The 16,742-nt window shown below is 50.0% G+C and overlaps 1 protein-coding gene across 1 annotated transcript; it reads right to left on the bottom strand.

Annotated features, from left to right (window-relative positions):
- Positions 1-12,097: 12,097 nt before the first annotated feature.
- Positions 12,098-16,193, bottom strand: IRX5 (iroquois homeobox 5). Its single transcript, XM_056862870.1, has 3 exons — positions 15,922-16,193; positions 13,480-13,885; positions 12,098-12,846 (listed from the first exon to the last, which is right to left on the bottom strand). Exons 1-3 carry the CDS (start codon positions 16,168-16,170, stop codon positions 12,098-12,100), a joined length of 1,404 nt encoding a protein of 467 aa, XP_056718848.1. The 5' UTR covers positions 16,171-16,193.
- Positions 16,194-16,742: the final 549 nt, after the last annotated feature.

Genomic DNA, 16,742 nt, shown 5'->3' with positions numbered 1-16,742 from the left:
TAGGTCGTTTTTTAAAAGGTTCTAACTTGAACCAGCTTTTTAAGAGACATCAAATTGATCCCATTTCAGATCCCATTGATTTCAAGGAGACAGCTGAATACATTCTGTGAAAATCGGCTCTATGAAATCTGTATTTTTCCTGGGGTGGGGGCCCACTTTGGAGCAGTTAGCTCAAAAACTAGGCTTTGGCACAAAGGACAGTGTCGGTTCCCCTGCTGGGGAGAGTCCCCTGAATATGGTGGTGTATGATTTGGGGTGCCCCAAAGCTTATTTTGGGGACGGTTTTTAAGTACCCTCAATATTTGTGGTTGGATTCTTGAATAAGGAGCTAGGAAGCGCTTGTTAGGATCTGGGGATCATCTTCGGCCTTGTCTGTTTAGGCTTGTTTGCTCAGAAGTAACGCTCATGGATTTCAATAGGACTTGCCTGGGGGGGGGATAGCTTCAGTTTGCATGGATCGTGCCCTTTATTCTGCTCATGACTTTATTCCATAGATGCGACTGGAACCCTGCTTTTTTGGGGGGGGGGTCTTTGCAGGCTTCTTAAGGTGCTGGTATGGTTTATAGCCAAGGCCAGAAAATATTTGCCTGCCTTGCCTGCAATCTGATTTATTGCCCGCTCTGTCTGGCGCGGAAGCGAATTTAACGGGGCAGGCTCCATGGCGTCAGCAATTGTCGCATCACCTGAATCTGGACTGACACCGAATTAGGGTCCTGTACTGTGCTCTGGGTTTGCCAACCTGTTGCGCAAAGAGTGCAAAAAAAAGAAAAATGACACAGGAACCAATGGCAAGCTATGGGGAACCAACAGGAATGTCTGCAGCTAGACAAAAGATCACATGGATCTCATGCTCTTTCTCATGCTCCTTCTCTCTTATTAATTGGAAGAGGAAATAAAGATTTTAAAGGTCAATTCCTATACCACCACCATCCGTGAACATTCCTGCCTACCGCATTCCCCATAAAAGCCAGGTAGCCTCAGGCTTTACTGGTATTTTTAGAGAGTTTCTAGTCCTCAAGAATGCAAGAGACCTATATCTGTCCACCTGCAACATGTGAACGACTCTTTGGAGGATGGGAGAGATGCGGCCTTGTATTCATCACACAGCCTGACACACCCCTATACCCTTAAGGTGCTGCATATTGTAAACACAGGGAACTAACTGTATTACACAAGGTGTAACACAAACCTCTTTACAGCACATGCGGCATGCTCAGTCCTCTCCACTGCAACAAAAAAGGTGTGCATCCTTTATTGTGCATGTCCTCGCAACCACCCTGCAAGGTAGGTCAGCATGGTGGAAACGTTTCACCTGAGCTGCGATAGGCGCAAGGCCAGTTCCACAGTCAGTGGCAGAGGCGGCAGTTGACTCTCACAGTTGCATGACCACAACAAGCCAGACAGGAGTGAAACATTGCTTTCTTGTGCATGGTTGGCCTGACCCTTAACCTCTGTAGGGACCAGAGGGGAGACAACTGAGCTTTCTTTTGGCCTGGGAGAAAGGCAGAGCTTTAAACTGAGAGAGCTCTCTTGTTTTCGCTCTTGCCTCATTCTCATTGTTGGCAGGATTTCAACACCACTTCCCATAAATCAACAAAAATATTTTCTGGTAGGGTATGAGCTTTCGTGAGCCACAGCTCACTTCTTCAGACACCTGAAGAATATCTGAAGATATCTGAAGAAGTGAGCTGTGGCTTACAAAAGCTCAAACCCTACCAGAAAATATTTTTGTTAGTCTTTAAGGTGCTACTGGACTCTTGCCCTTTTCTACTACTGCAGACAGACTAACATAGCTACCACTGTGAATTATTCCCATAAATCAATTCAAGTTAGTTGCGGATTAGTTTTTACCTGGTGCTGTACTGGAAAAACAGCCACTAACCTTTGAGACAAGGCTTGTTTTTTCGGGGGCAAACAGAGGCACTTGTCACACATGCCAAAAAATGCACTTTCAATCCCCTTTCAATGCACTTTGCAGCTGGATTTTACTGTGCGAAACAGCAAAATCCACTTGCAAACCATCTAAAGTGCATTGAAAGTGGACAGAAAGTGCATTATTCGGGGTGTGTGAAAGTGCCCAGAGCATTAAGACCAATGAAGAGCCCTGCCCTTGCTGGATCGATTCAGGAGTAAATCATTGGGATTGACTTTCAGATGATTTTATGCTCCTGGTTGCATCCTTACACTGTGAGTTTTTAAAAGTTAAGGTTTGGGGACAGTCCTGGGGTTACCTCCTCCCTTTGGAGGAAATGAATTCTACTGAAATTATTATTCTTTTTCTTCTCAGCTGAATGTTTAAACTGGGGGAGAATGGCCCCCAATCCACTCAACCCGGTTCGCAACCCCCTGTCCATTTAAACCGGTTTCCTTCATCGGTCCCCTCTGCCTTCGATACACAGGCTATTGCAGCTGGTTGGCGTATCGCTCTCTGTCATTCACAGACAGGAACCCACAGTGCCTGGATCCTACGTATTTCTCAGAAGAAAATCTCTTTGTCCAACTGGCTTCACTCCCAAATCATGAAACACCATGGATTGAGGGACCCCACTCCGACTGCCCATGTAATTCCCAAAATTTACCTCATGGCCCTGGGACAACCGTAATGGTTCAGCCTAACCTACATCATCTCTGGAGTAGAACCATATACCGGAGCTCCTGTCTGGAAAAGCAGGCTGGGCCAGAGCCGCTGCAATGCTTACTCCGAAGTAAGGGACACTGGTTGCAAGAGGACTTCCTCCCCAGTAAGTGTGCATAAGAGCGCCGTTTTAATTCCTTTCTAAGGAGAAGGAAACCAACCAACACTCCCTTGTCTTTCCTTTAGCGTGGAGGGAACTGGATCCGTTTAAGGGCTTGCAAAGCCAACAAATGAGTCTCCCATGAAGCAGTGCTACACAATTCGCTTTCACACCCGCCAGAACAATGCGCTTTCAATACTCTTTAGCGACGATTTGCAATAAAAAAAAAAACTTGCAAAATACATTGAAAGAGGACTGAAGGAATATGTGTGTGGAGACCAAATCGATCTGCCCGTTCTGGGTCTCAATGGTTCTGAAGGAGGAGAATCTTAGAGGGAATTTTAGATTGAGTCTTGGGAGTGAATTGGACTGGGGGGGGCAAGTTTTTTTTTTTGTTGTTGTTAAATTCTTCATGTGTTTTCATCACTAATTTAGCCAGACTCTTTCAAATACGGAGGAAAAAAATCCTTCCGGAGGGAATCTGTTCTGAAGAGCTTTCCTGCCAGCCTCCAAGAATCTCTCCGTTTTCAGAGGGTTTGGAGGAGGAAGAGGAAGAAGAAGAGCTGGTTTTTATATGCCGATTTTCTCTACCTCTTAAGGGAGACTCAAACCATCTTACAATCACCTTCCCTTTCCCTCCCCACAACAGACACGCTGTGAGGTGGGGCTGAGAGAGCTGTGACTAGCCCAAGGTCACCCAGCTGGCTTCCTGTGTAGGAGTGGGGAAACCAATCCAGCTCACCAGATTAGCGTCCACCACTCATGTGGAGGAGTGGGGGAATCAAACCCAGTTTCCAGATCAGAGTCCACCACTCTTCACCACTACACCATGCTGGCTCTCTCGACAGTTTAACAATCCAGGCCCCAATTCTGTGCAGGCTTATCGGAGAACACACACCCTTTCACTTGGTGATACTGACTTCCTAGTAAACAGGCATAGGTTCCTCGGGGCACACCCGCCCGGCTTCACTGCAGATTAACCACCACCCCAAGGAAAAAATTCTGGAAATCTCTTCAGAAAACAGACCTTGCTTGGAACTACTACTGCGCCCCAGAACTTGCTGGGACTCTGTCTTAGGAGACATTAAAAGGACAAAGCGCTCCTGAACATGGGGAGGGGACTGTAGCTCAGTGGTAGAGCATCTGCTTGGCATGCAGAAGGTCCCAGGTTCAACCCCCGGCATCTCCAGTTAAAGGAACCAGGCAAGTAGGTGATGTGAAAGACCTCCGCCTGAGACCCTGGAGAGCCGCTGCCAGTCTGAGTAGACAATATTTACTTGGATAGACCAAGGGTCTGGTTCAGTAGAAGGCAGCTTCATGTGTTCATGCGCAGAGGGCCTTTCTGGGATGGGAGGGGACGGAGAGAAAGACAGAGCTTCAGCAGGTCACTTGAATGACCAGAAGCTGTTTGGAAAGTCCCAGGAACATTGGGGCACAACGCAGGCAAAGAACGCGATCCGCCAGCCCGTTCTCCCGGAGCAGTCCCACCTGGTGAACCTTTGAACCGCTCCGGAGCAAGATTGTTTGTAGCTACCTGGGAGTAAGTAAAACACGATGGCCCTAAATATTTATACACAGAGGAGAAGGCCAGAGACAAAGGCCATTTATGCCTGGGAGGTTTTGACTTGGATTTGCCCCTCTCTAGATGCACATTTTCCCCATCAGAATTCTCAAAACTGCATGGGGGTTTATTATTGAGTTCTGAGAATTTGGATGGGGAAAATGTACATCTAAAGAGTGGCAAATCCAAGGCAAAACCTCCCATGCCTAAATGGGCAAAAAGCAGATACCTAATCCTGCTTCAGCCACCCAAGAGGACCCCCAAATTCCTTATAGCTATAAGAAAAGTCTGTTGCGCCCCGATCCTGGGCGCGTTTGCTTAAAAGTAAACTCCACCGGGTTAATGGGTTTCCCTCCCTAGTCTCAGTGGGCTGATCTTTTACTCTGAAATAAAAGATCCCATTGAGTTTTAAAATATCCGTTTGAAATCTCTGCATTGAGAAAAAGGTCAGTTGCCTCCACAATTACTAGGAGGAAGACCCCGAGGGACTCCAACCCGGGTCAGGATGGCTCTCCTGAGATCGCAGGACCCACTGGCTGAGCACAGGTCCCTGCCTTCTGAGGAGGCCCATCCAGTAGTGCAGCACGACTCCCTTCCAGAGATCGAAAACGATTCCTGGGACTCCCTAAAACCCTACGGAGGTTTACTCTGATGTAAGACCCCCGAACAACCTCCGAGGAAGCATTAGTAAAGTGGGTTGCACACCGCTTCCAAACGAACCGGTTTGAGAATCCCGGTTCCCTGGCCCTGAGGAACCACAGTGGACAACAGCTAGACCAGGGGTTCTCAACAAGGTGGGAATTCCCCCCAGGGGGGATTTTAGGGTTCCAGAGGGGAAATTGGGACCACTACTCAGCAAAGTGCATATTAGATAGACTATTTTGGGAAGGGGGGGAATTATATTCTGAACAATGGTGAAAGGGGGGAATGGAGCAAAAAAAAAAAAAAAAGGGTGAGAACCACCGAGCTAGACAATACTGTTTAGGGTCAGCTGGGAACCCCCTTCCAGCGGTCCCCGGATTAGGGGGGGGGGGGATAAACCCGACTTGCAAAGTAAACTTGGAAAGCCGCCTTAGGTTGGTTTCAAAAAGGGAACCGACTTTCCGAAAGTCGCAATGCCAGCGAAAGTGCGGAGATGTCCGGAATGTTGCAATTGGGATCCACTTTCCCCTCTCCCCTTTGGGATTCCCCACCCCCTATAACGTGCGCCCCGGGTGTGGGCGGATCTGGTTTTAATCGGTTTGCGTCTGAAACCCGAAAGAGCGGATCCGTCGTTCGTCGCCACCGCGTTTGACCTCTCTCTGAACCGCCTTCTTTTCTTTCTTTTCTTCCAGCCTCAACCTAACCGGTTTCCCGGGGCTTTTGCAAAGCGAACGAAGTGGGGCGGACCAGAGTCTTCTCCCTTTTCCCGGAGAGCAAGATCCGCAAGATAAAAAGTCGGGGGTGGGGGGAATCGGGGAGGGCGGCGCAACCGATGCGCGGTGTAAAATAACTATTTTTAAAAAAAGAAAAAAGAAAATCAAACAAGCGGCTCATTCTCGACCAGACCATTCCGGGGCTGGAGTTTGCAAAGGCTTTTAAAAAGCTATTTATCTTTCTCTTCTCTTCCCCTCCCTCCCCGTCTTGGGGTCACCTCTCTGCACTTTGATTTGCACATCTTAGATTCGGATTGCCTTGCGCTGATTTGCATGTCTCGGGAGCCTAACCCCTCCCTCCCCAATATCTTAAATTACCGCTCTCTGCCTCCCCCGTCGATATCTTTGAGCCGCTTAAGCCGCAATACTCCCCGCAATATAGGGGCTGAGATTCTCGGGTGTGAAAGTAATTTATTTATTTTTTTACCCGACGCGATTTGGACGTGACTTTCATGTCACGGGGCCCTGCGGTCTGGTCAGAAACGGGTCTACTTTACAGGGGATCGTGTCGTTTTCGGTGAGATTCCTTCGGGATGCAATCTAGGATCGAGGCCTTCAAACTAAAATCAGCTTCGAAAGGAAAACTATAACAGAATGGAGATTCTTCCAATTTCTTCCAAGCCAAATGCCTGACTTCTGCCTAGTTCATGATCTTGACTGCATTTTCTCGGAAACAAGTCCGTTGATTTCAACACTCCTTTAGGCCACTTAAGCATGGGAGGTTTTGCCGCTCTCTAGATGCACATTTTCCCCATCTGAATTCTCAAAACTCTGCATGGGGGCTTATTTTTAAGTTTTGAGAATTTGCGTTGGAAAAATGTGCATCTAGAGAGTGGCAAATCCGAGACAAAACCTGCAATGCATAAGCACTTTCTCCTACTTGTTTTTTAAGTTGGCCAGCGCGGAACCTTGGGCCTAACTTTATACACACACACCATCTAAAAACCTACCGCGGTCCCGGCTGTTAATTCGGATTGGCCCTCCTTCGACCTGAAAAGGCGTTTTTCAAGTTTAGCCCGGGAAAATCAACAATTCCCCCCAACTTTCTCTCCGAAACCCAGACCAGAACGACTTAAGCTCTCTCCTGCGCTCTGCAAATTAACTTGTTTATAAGGAAGGGCCATGCTCCTGATGACTGAGTCAGCCGGCTAGTTGTAGATCCACCTGTATAACTTCTAGCTAAAGCATTCCTCCCTCGTGGGATTCAGGATTGGCTTTTAAAGGGAGGGAGGAAGGGGGGAAAGAAAGGAGGAGGGAGAGGATGGAGCCATCTGCCCGAAGAAAATCCAGAGGACCCCCCCAATACTCTAGAGAACGTTTAATTAGTCAATATCTCACTCCTTATATATACAGTTGCCGATTTTTATTTGCAGGAAGGTTCCCAAATCCCTCGACAAAGGTAAACAGGTGAAATTGACTAAAGTCCTCCTCCCTATAGAAACTTTCCCTTCGGAAATTGACCAAAGGGAAATGTTTTCCGCCCCGAATTCCCCCTCCCCCCCCGTATTATAACAGTTTATCACTCAATCCGAAGCCCAGGGAATCTTTGAGATCTGTTTAGGACGTCGACCAATGTCCTTTCATAGACTTTTAAAAAAATGGGATCGAAACCGGTTTGAACCCAATTCTTTCCATTTTATTGGACTGGTAAGTTTTTTTTAAAAAAACTACTTTATTTTGTTAAGAAGGCTTTAGAGGTCATGATCCTACTGAAGTCCAGGAATTATTTCGAAGGTTTAGCAACGCGGAATAAAATTGTATATCGCGTTCTCCCCCAGTAACCTGAGACATCCGTGGTTCTCTGCCTCTCACAACAACCCTGTGAGGTGGGTTCGGATGAAAGAAACTCACCTAAGGGCACTTAACCAGAACTCCCTAATTCTCTTTCTGTAGTCTGACCCCAACAGCACTCAGCTTGATAGATTTTTAAGTGAGATGTTTGTCTGTTTGTTTGTTTTTTAAAAAACCCTCTATCGTTCAAGAAGCATTGGGACAGATTCGTTCTTAAAATAGTCGTAGTTTTCCTTCAGAATGTTGGACAGCGAAACACTATTTAAAGTTGGTTTATTTACAGGCTGCATTGATAGCCGGCCTTTCTTGTTGAGCCTTTCCGTAGCCGTTTCAACCAGAGAACAGAATACAAAAATTAAAATCTGCAGACACTTTTCGTTTTGACCACAACCCAATAGATTTGAGTGAGCGTATGTGCACAGACACACGCAAAACATAGGTCCACCCTGGCATTTAACATTTCTGTTAGGGAGGGAAGGGTGCAGATTATTGTTTGTTTGTATTCAATTAATTCTCCAACGCAACCCTCCTGAAAAGGAACCCGGCGAAACACTCTGAATAGCTAAATTCCCTTCGGGATTCGTTCTTCAAACGAAAACCCTATGGGGAGAAGGGCTGATGGATTTATTTAATATAACCCTTATTACAGACGCCGTCGACAGTCTTATTTTTGGGGTTATTGTTTGCTCGTTTTTTCCCCCCTGTTTGTTTGTTTACTTCCTTTCGAGTTCTGGAGAGAGGGGATTTTGTTTTTGGGTTTTTCTTAAAAAAAAAAAAAAGGACGCAACTTTTAATAAAAGATAGGTTACTGTTGAGAATCTTGGTAATTAAATGAACGCACCGTCTCTCCTTTGGGACGCTGGACCGTCTGTTTCTAGATGACACAGGCCTGTCCGAATGGAAAGATCGGACAGCCCTTTTTAACAGGCCAGTGGATTTCCTTGAACCGAATTGGGTCATTCGCTAGAATCCCGTCCAGCTTTCTCTCCCTTTAAATGACAGGAGTCCCTTAAACTGATTTATTTGCTCTGGTTAAAGCTCTCCCTCTGCTCTGTTTGGACAAATAATTTGATTAAGTCTATAGCTGCATTTTCCTATTGAAATCTTTTTTAAGAAAAAATTTTTTTTTGAAAGGGGTCATTTTCTCCTCAGGAGTATTTGGATTTTTTCCTCTTTCCGCAACCTTTGACTTGATATCTCTTGCAAAACAAAAAAACCGCCCCTGAGTATAGGCTGATCTTTCGGGCAAATCGTATCCCACCCGCCGTGGGCAAAGAGGCCGTAAAATATGAATGGGCGCGGGTAAATTAATTAACAGTTAATTATAAATCAACATTTGGAAGCGGTTGCAAAAGATTGAATTGGCGGATCAACAATGCAGGTATGGGAGGGGGGACTTTTTAAAGACGCTTGACCCAATCGTAGCAAGTATATCGCGATTAAACGAATATAATTGAAATATCGGTGGAAGTGGTCATCTTCTCAAAAACCAATATAAATAGGTAGGGAATGGATGACTCCGGTTTAGTTTGTTGAGGGTTTTTAAAAGACCTGGGAATAGGAGGCTGCAATAAAACGCTGTTCGACATGGAAAGCGAGGGGGTCCCGTTCTTTTTAACCGGTTTATTCCAGAGTAAATGTGTTGGGTTATAAATTTCCCTGCCTTAAGCAGGCTTTCTTCTGAAAGCCAACCTCTTGAATTAACCTTCGGGGAGGGGAGAATACGTCCAAGCAATTTTTTATTTCCCAAATAAGAAAAGAAAGGGAGGGGACATAGGGATGTCATTTATTTTTGCTTTACTGTGGGCCTTTTTCAAGACAAAATGCCCTTAGCTCCCCAAGTCGCCTTTTACCAGAGTGTATTTTTTTACCCCATTTCTGAAAAAACCCCTAAAAAGTCGAGCTCTGAGTCCCAGAAGGAGGACCCTCCATTAAGAATGTAATAGGTTAAATTCCCTCCGCTTCAAATGATTTAGCTAATCATTTGGATTTAGGAAATCCATCTTTCTTTGTCCCTGCGTCTGTCTCTGTGTGTTTTTCTTTCCAACTAGACCCTTCGATTTGAAAAAAAGGGGGGTTTATTGTGATTCCTTTGGCAAAAATAAAAATAAAAAGGGGAGAGGTAGAAAGAAAATCCGCGCAACTTCTAAAGGGGGTGGGGGGGAGGCAGAGAGAGAGAGAGAGAGAGCGACGTTTGAAATTCGGTACAAGCCTGACATCTACCTGTGAATTTGGGAACATTCCAAGAGCGACCCTCCATTTGGATGCGCAGATCTCCCCACAGACAGGACCCCCACACACACACTCAATCCCTTCTGCAGTACAGAACCGCCTATAGGGGCAACCAATTTAATCGCACGAAAACTGGAGTTATCAGGGCAGGAAGAAATCTATCCCCGCCCGCACAGGTTTCCAAAATGGGGTGGAAGAATATATATGGGGTGGAAGAATTTATATCCCCGCCCACACAGATTTACACATACACACACACATATATGGGGTGGAAGAATATATTCCCTGCTGGGGTGGAATATATATATGGGGTGGAAGAATATATATGGATGTATATTCTTCCACCCCATTTTGGAAACCTGTCCGGGTGGAGGATATATATTTTTCCACCCCATATATAGATATTCCACCCCAGCAGGGAATACATAATTCTGCAATTCTCCCGTGCATTCTCTTAATATTTATCCCCCCATCCCTTCTCCTGGATATAACTCTGCAGACGTCTGCCCCAGTAATAAGAGAGAAATCTGGCATAAAATCGAACTCATTAAGAAAGTTCACCCTCCGCCTGATTTGCATAAACCCCGGCACTGATTGGAAATAATGAGGTTAGGGGACGGGCCTGGGTTGCCCATCCGGCGCCTTTTGGAGTCTCTCCCCCCTCCCCTTATACCTCCATCTATTTAGCCCGCTTCCCTCCCTTCCCGTCCCAAAGTTGCAAACTCAACCCAATCTTGGGCTGCCGCTTATACCCAAAAAGGAGGGGGGGTCGTCTCTCTGCCGCGATGCTGTCTGCCAAATCAGACTGTTGGTCCCTCTAGCCCGGGGGTGGGTTTGTGAATTTCCAAAGTCTCAAGAGAAGGTGTTTCCAAGCAACCCCCCCCCCCTTTAAAAGGAAAACAAAATATTATGGAGATGTCCGCGATTGAATTTAAGACCTGCGGCGCGCTCAACAGAGATCAGGGCCAGCCCTTGTCCTGGGTAGGAACAATTTGCAAACTGAATTTGCTTCCGAGAGATGCACCCACGGGTGTGTGTGTGTATGGGGGGGGGTCTCCCCCAGGTCCGTTCGCCCTACTGGTCCCTTCGGAAGTCAACATGGGGATGCTTTCTCCTCCCCCCCTCCTATACACGTCGTCTGGGTTCTCGCCAAACCCTTAGCTAAAACTTCTCCAGAATATAGGGACTTCCCCCCCCCACACACAAATTCACAGGTCTTTAGAAAAAGGGTCTCGAATCTCTAGGATCGTGTTCGGCTTCATTCTTGCAAAAAAGAAAAGGGGGGAGGGAGACGTCTAAAATTTTGCGTTTGAACGGATCGTGAGCAGGCAACAAAAAATAATGATCTGGATTAAAAAAAAACCCTATGTATCCGCTTTGATCCATTTTGATAGTTGACGAAGCCTCTCCCCCCCCCACGCTCCTCCCCCGCAGATCGATACCTAGAAAACGGTTCGACTCCCGCCTCGACCCCGTTAGGAAACCCTTCACGTCGGGAATAACACCGCCGATCATCATTCAATAGGCATAAAAATTTAATTTAAACTTGTATATATATATATATTTATATATTTATATATTTATACTTTTTTTTTAAACTATGAAACAATTTTTTTGCGGGGGGGGGCGGGGAGAAAGACACAGAAACGTATATATTTAACAACCCAACATGAATGGCTGTACAGGTGGTTGGATTTCATAATTTACTTCCAAGATATTGTGTTGCCGATTTAAATACAAAAAAAAAGCTACATTAAATATACAAGAGAAGTTTTTTTTTTCCATACAAATCGCTTCCTCCTTTTTCTTTCTTAAAAAAAAAAAAGCCTTTCCTCTCTCCCCCCTCCCAAAATCGTAGTCCGGCATAAAACTCCCCCCCCTCACCTTCCTTAGAGATGTGTTTCCTCTCCGATTAAAGGCATTTCCGTGCAATCCTAAACGGAGTCACTCCAGTTTAAACCATTGCAGTCGAGTCATTTGGGGCGAAAACGCCTGGGAGGTTTTGCCTTGGGATTTGCCGCTCTCTAGATGCCCATTTTCCCCATCTGAATTCTCAAAACTCTGCAGGGGGGTGGGGGTCTATGGTTGAGTTTTAGATTGGAACCACAACGCCTAGGATCGCGCCGTCAGACCAGAAGTTTTCCTTTCTCTCTGAGGAGTGTTTCAAAAAAATAAAATAAAAATAACAACCGTCCAAAAAATCGAGAGCGAATTGGTCTGCAAATAAATAATAATAATAAAAAAACCAGAAAAGGAAGGCAGGAAGGGAGAGGGGGGGAACCCCCAAAGCAAAACAAAAAACCACTGTTCAAAGTCCCATCGTGGATGGCGAAGAGAGGCTAAGCTGGGAAGAAGCCCAAGATTTAAATATGGGACGTACCTTTCTTCAGCTCGTAAGGCGAGTCTTTGCACAGTTCGAGCTGCTGCGACTGGCTCCGGAGCAGCTTGGTTTCCTTGGCCAAGGCTTCCGCCCGGGTCAAAAGCGTCTGGCTTAATCCGTTAAAGGGCGCGCTCCCGTTGCCCGCCGCGCCGGCGTTGTGGAGGGGTCCGAAAGAGCCGTAGTTCGTGTAACCCGAGTAAAAAGGGCCGGTGTAGTAGAGGGGGCGGGAGAGGACGGCGGCGCCGCCGGGGAAGGGGCACGGGGCGGCCGAAGGGGACCTCGACGGCGGGGACTGGGCGGCCCCGGACGCCCCCAGGCCCGGGGCAACCGGCGGGGGTCCCTCGCCGCTCCCGTGGCCGCCGCCCTCCTTGCCTTTGTCCGCCGACGTGGCGATCTCCGCCAAGGACCACAGTTTGGGCTTGGAGAGCGCCTGGGGGGCCGCCGGCTGGGGCGAGTGGATGACCGACGTGCAGTTGCTGGAGGGCAGGGTGGGGTGCAGCTCGGCCGCAGGGGGTCCGTACTGGAGGGGCAGCGGGTGGGGGGCCGGGGGCTCCTCTCCCCCGGGGTGCGCCTGCAGCAGCAGCCGGCCCCGCACGCAGTGCGCCAAGGGGGGCGAGCAGCCGGCGGCGGCGCCTTTCGACGGCGCGTCTTCCGACGCTTCTTTGCAATCCGAGTCGCTCAGGGCGCCGTCGGGGTCTTTGCCCGGCGCCGCTCCCTTCTGCTCCAGCCCTCCTCCACCTGGGGAAAAAGGCAGAGCAGGACCGTCAGGCCTTTCCGATCTCCGGTGTTTCCCCACCCCGGTGCTTTCTCGACGGCGCCCACCGATCCCCCCTCTCTCTACCTCCCTCGTCTTTCTCCCCCAAACAGCAACCATGTCCCCACACGGACAGCTGAAAGTCTCCCCTCCACACACACAGCTAAAGGACCCCCCCCCCCATCTTACCCGTCCTCGACGGTTTCCCTCCATATGAAGCTGCCTTATACCGAATCAGACCCTTGGTCCATCAAACCAATTATGCCTGGGAGGTTTTGCCTTAGATTTGCCGCTCTCTAGAAGTACAATTTCTCCATCCGAATTCTCAAAACTCTGCATGGGGGCTTATTGTTGAGTTTGGAGAATTCGGATGGGGAAAAAAATGTGTGTCTAAAGAGTGGCAAATCCAAGGCAAAACCTCCCAGGCATAAATGACCTCTACTCAGACCGGCAGCGGCTCTCCGGGGTCTCAGGCAGGGGTCTTTCGCATCACCTCCTTGCCTAGTCCCTTTAACTGGAGATGCCGGGGATTGAACCTGGGGCCTTCTGCAGGCCAAGCAGATGCTCTACCCCTGAGCCACGGCCCTTCCCTGCCCCCCTCCTCCCGGTACCTGTCTCCGCGGCCTCCGGGTCGCCCTTCTCCTCCAGCTTCTGAGGATCCTCTTCGTCGTTCTTCTCCAGGTCGATGTTCTCCTCCTCTTCTTCGTCCTCACTCCTGTTCCGGGGCGTCCAGGTCATCTTGTTCTCCTTCTTGAGGCGCCGGCGGGCGTTGGCGAACCAGGTGGAGACCTGGGTGAGGGTCATCTTGGTGATGATGGCCAGCATGATCTTCTCGCCCTTGGTGGGGTAGGGGTTCTTCCGGTGCTCGTTCAGCCAGGCCTTGAGCGTGGCCGTGGCGTCCCGCGTGGCGTTCTTGCGGTACGCCGGATCGCCGTAGGGGTAGGATCCCAAGGGAGCCGCGTAAGGGTGGTAGCCCAGGGAACCCGCCATGCCGGGCGTGTGGTCATAGGGCGAGCCCTGGAGAAAGCGAGGAGAAGGGAAGGGACAACAAGAAAAAGAAGAGTCGGTTTTTATATGCCGACTTTCTCTACCACTTAAGGCAGAATCAAACCGGCTTACAGTCACCTTCCCTTCCCCTTTGTGGACAACAGACACCCTTTGTGGTAGGTGAGGCTGAGAGAGCTGTGACTAGCCCAAGGTCACCCAGCTGGCTTCCTGTGGAGGTGCGAGGGAACCAAGCCGGTTCACCAGATTCGCCTCCGCCGCTCATAGGGAGGAGTGGGGAATCGAACCCAGTTCTCCAGATCAGAGTCCACCGCTCCAAACCACCACACCATGCCAAACAGGCCAAGGTGAGAATGCCCTGCCCCGAAACCATCTTGGAACGACCAAACCCTCGGGAAAAGGGTCGCACGGTCCCATTTCCGCCAGCTATTTTTTTTAACAGCTGTAGAGTTTTGCCTTGTGCCAAGTTGGGCCTACCAGATGTTGCCAAACCTGAAGGACTGTCCCGTGAAAACTCACGCGTCTGGACGCGACCAGAAGGCGGGCCCCGTGAATTGGTCGCTAGACAACCCCCTCCATTTCCGCCCTCTTAGCTTGCGACCCCTTTCCATCTCTGCCATATTATCCAGCGGTGGACAGTAACAAATTACACCCTCCTTCCTCCCCCCCCCCAAAGAAAATTGAACGCCACCTTTCATACGAGCCCTTTCACACGCACAGACAGGACTTTCTGGGCGGAAACCAGCCAAAGGGCTACGCGCAAAGCCGACAGCGATGGACCCTTACACACACACGCAGCCATATACACACACTAACTCCCCACACCCCAAATAAATGCCAAGCTGAAAGGCTAGATCCGGAGAAACTGGGATTCAACCCGATTTCAGCTCCACCGCCGTCTCTCCCACAGGCCTTAACCGGCCTTTTAAGCCGCGTTCCTTCCATTCTAAATGCCATTAGATTTCTCACCCAAAGTAAGGAAAAACCACCCCGTTCTGCTTTTTGGGAGACAGAACCGGATCAAAGCCCTTTCCCGTTTTGATCGGTTGAGATCAACCTGTCTCTTGGACCAAAGTTCTGGAGAGAGAGACGTTTCCCTGGCCCGCTCCAGGGTGATACAGTTTTATTTTTTAAAGTTAAATATATATATATATATAGAAAACTCCCAAATCGCCTCTCTGCAGCCGTGCTTTTAAAAAAATCGTCTGAATTTCTTTCAGACGGCTTGCTGAGATGGGACTTCAAGTTTGGGGAATTGTGGGGGGCGAATTAAAGAAGCGTAAAAAGGGAATCGGCTCCATGCCTCCGTCTCGGCCGTCCCCAGATCCGGATCTAAACTACTTGACTTGAAGGTAAACAATGGGAGAGGGAGGTCGGCATTAAAAAAAAAAAAATTACGGCAAAATTAAGAGACTGTTATCATGTTTTAGGGGCACGCAAACTCTTCCCAGGGAATCTTATTCATTTTTTAAAAAATAAAATAAAAGTAGACGGTTTAGATACGCTCGAAATCCTATAGAACTCAATGGCTTCGAATTACGCTAGCTTAAGACTGGGTTCTGCAGGACTGCAGCACCGTGCCGGGCATTGGGAGGGACTTGCTCCCGAGTAAACGCGGGGTACGGCACGGCTGCCCTCGTGTGCCCCCTTCCCCGGGAAAAAGTCCCGATCCAGCCGCCAAACTTCCTTCGAGATCGACGCAGCGCGCTATAACTTCTTCGCTTCGAAGGACGTTCGCCGGGCAGCGATTCGGATCGAGGCGCCGGCGGCGTCTAAACGGCCGTCCCTCCGGTTCGCACGGACGGCGGCGCCTTTTCTATCCCCGTGCCCGCCCGCCTCGCCCCTGCCCCGGGCGCTTCTCCGACCGCATCCATCCAGACCGGTTCGGATTTGGGCACCTTCTGCCCCCCTCCCGGGTCAGCCTTCGATAAGTTCTTTCAACCCCCCCCTCCCGGTCCCCAGCTCCGGCTCCATCCCGACCCCCCCCCCCATCCACGTCTCTCGGGGTGGGGGCGCGATCCCCCCACCCCCCAAAAAGCCTCCCTTACCACGTAAGAGGAGAAAGCCGCCGCCGCGGCCGCCGCGGGATCGGCGCCGTACTGGAGGTGGGAGTTGTAACCGGGCGAAGGCGCGCTGAAGGCGGTGGAGCCGGCGTAGGGGGAGAAGGCCGAGCCCGAGGGCGAGCGGCCCAGCTCATCCGTCCGGGGTCCCGAGATCACGCTGGTGCTGTACGCCGGGCACGAGTAGAGAGCCAGGGACGCCGACGGCTGGTATAAGTAGCCCTGAGGATACGACATGGCCGAGCGCAGGCATGCACCCGCCAGCCCAGCCCAGCCGCGCCGCGATCCCTCGCCCGCTCGCCGTCGCCTCTCGCCTGGGCGTCGGGTGGGCGCTTCTGCCAAGGGCCGGCGGGCGGGCGGGCGGGCGGAGAGCCCCTCTGCTAGACGCGCGCCCCTCTTCGCCGCCTCCCCAGCGCAGCCGATCTAGCCGGGCGCCGCGGCCGAGCCGTGCCTTTCTCCCCCTCCTCTTCCTCCCCCTCTTCTTCGCCTCCTCCTCCTCCCCCCCCCTCCACTCCCTCCCTCTCCTGGACGGAGAAAGGCGCGCTCTCTCTCCTCCTCTCTCTCTTCCTCTCGCCCCCTTTTCCCTTTGAGTCGCTCCAAAGGTCCGGCCAAGACGCGAAGTTGCAAATTGAGGTTCCTGACGCCTGCGACGCGGGCGAAGCTCCACCTTTCGCGGGTGTTGGCAGAGAAGAAGAGGGGTGGGGAGGAAAGAGAGAGGGGGGGGAGAGAGAGGGGGGGGGAGAGAGAGAGAGAGGAGGCTGGCTGGCTGGTTCCTGCCGGGCTTGCCACCGCTTCGCAGCCAGCAATGC

The sequence above is a fragment of the Euleptes europaea genome, chromosome 17, assembly GCF_029931775.1.
Source record: "Euleptes europaea isolate rEulEur1 chromosome 17, rEulEur1.hap1, whole genome shotgun sequence".
NCBI lineage: Eukaryota > Metazoa > Chordata > Lepidosauria > Squamata > Sphaerodactylidae > Euleptes > Euleptes europaea.
Note: the sequence above shows the minus strand (reverse complement) of the source record. Positions and strands in the feature narration are given on the sequence as shown.

Bases quoted from the DNA above. Each gene is read 5' to 3' on its own strand.
- IRX5 (XM_056862870.1), bottom strand. From the start codon at position 16,170: ATGTCGTATCCTCAGGGCTACTTATACCAGCCGTCGGCGTCCCTGGCT. The intron at 13,886-15,921 runs GTAAGGGAGGCT...CGCTTTCTCCAG, and splicing joins CGGCTTTCTCCTCTTACGTG to GGCTCGCCCTATGACCACAC. The intron at 12,847-13,479 runs GTACCGGGAGGA...CCCCAGGTGGAG, and splicing joins CCCGGAGGCCGCGGAGACAG to GAGGGCTGGAGCAGAAGGGA.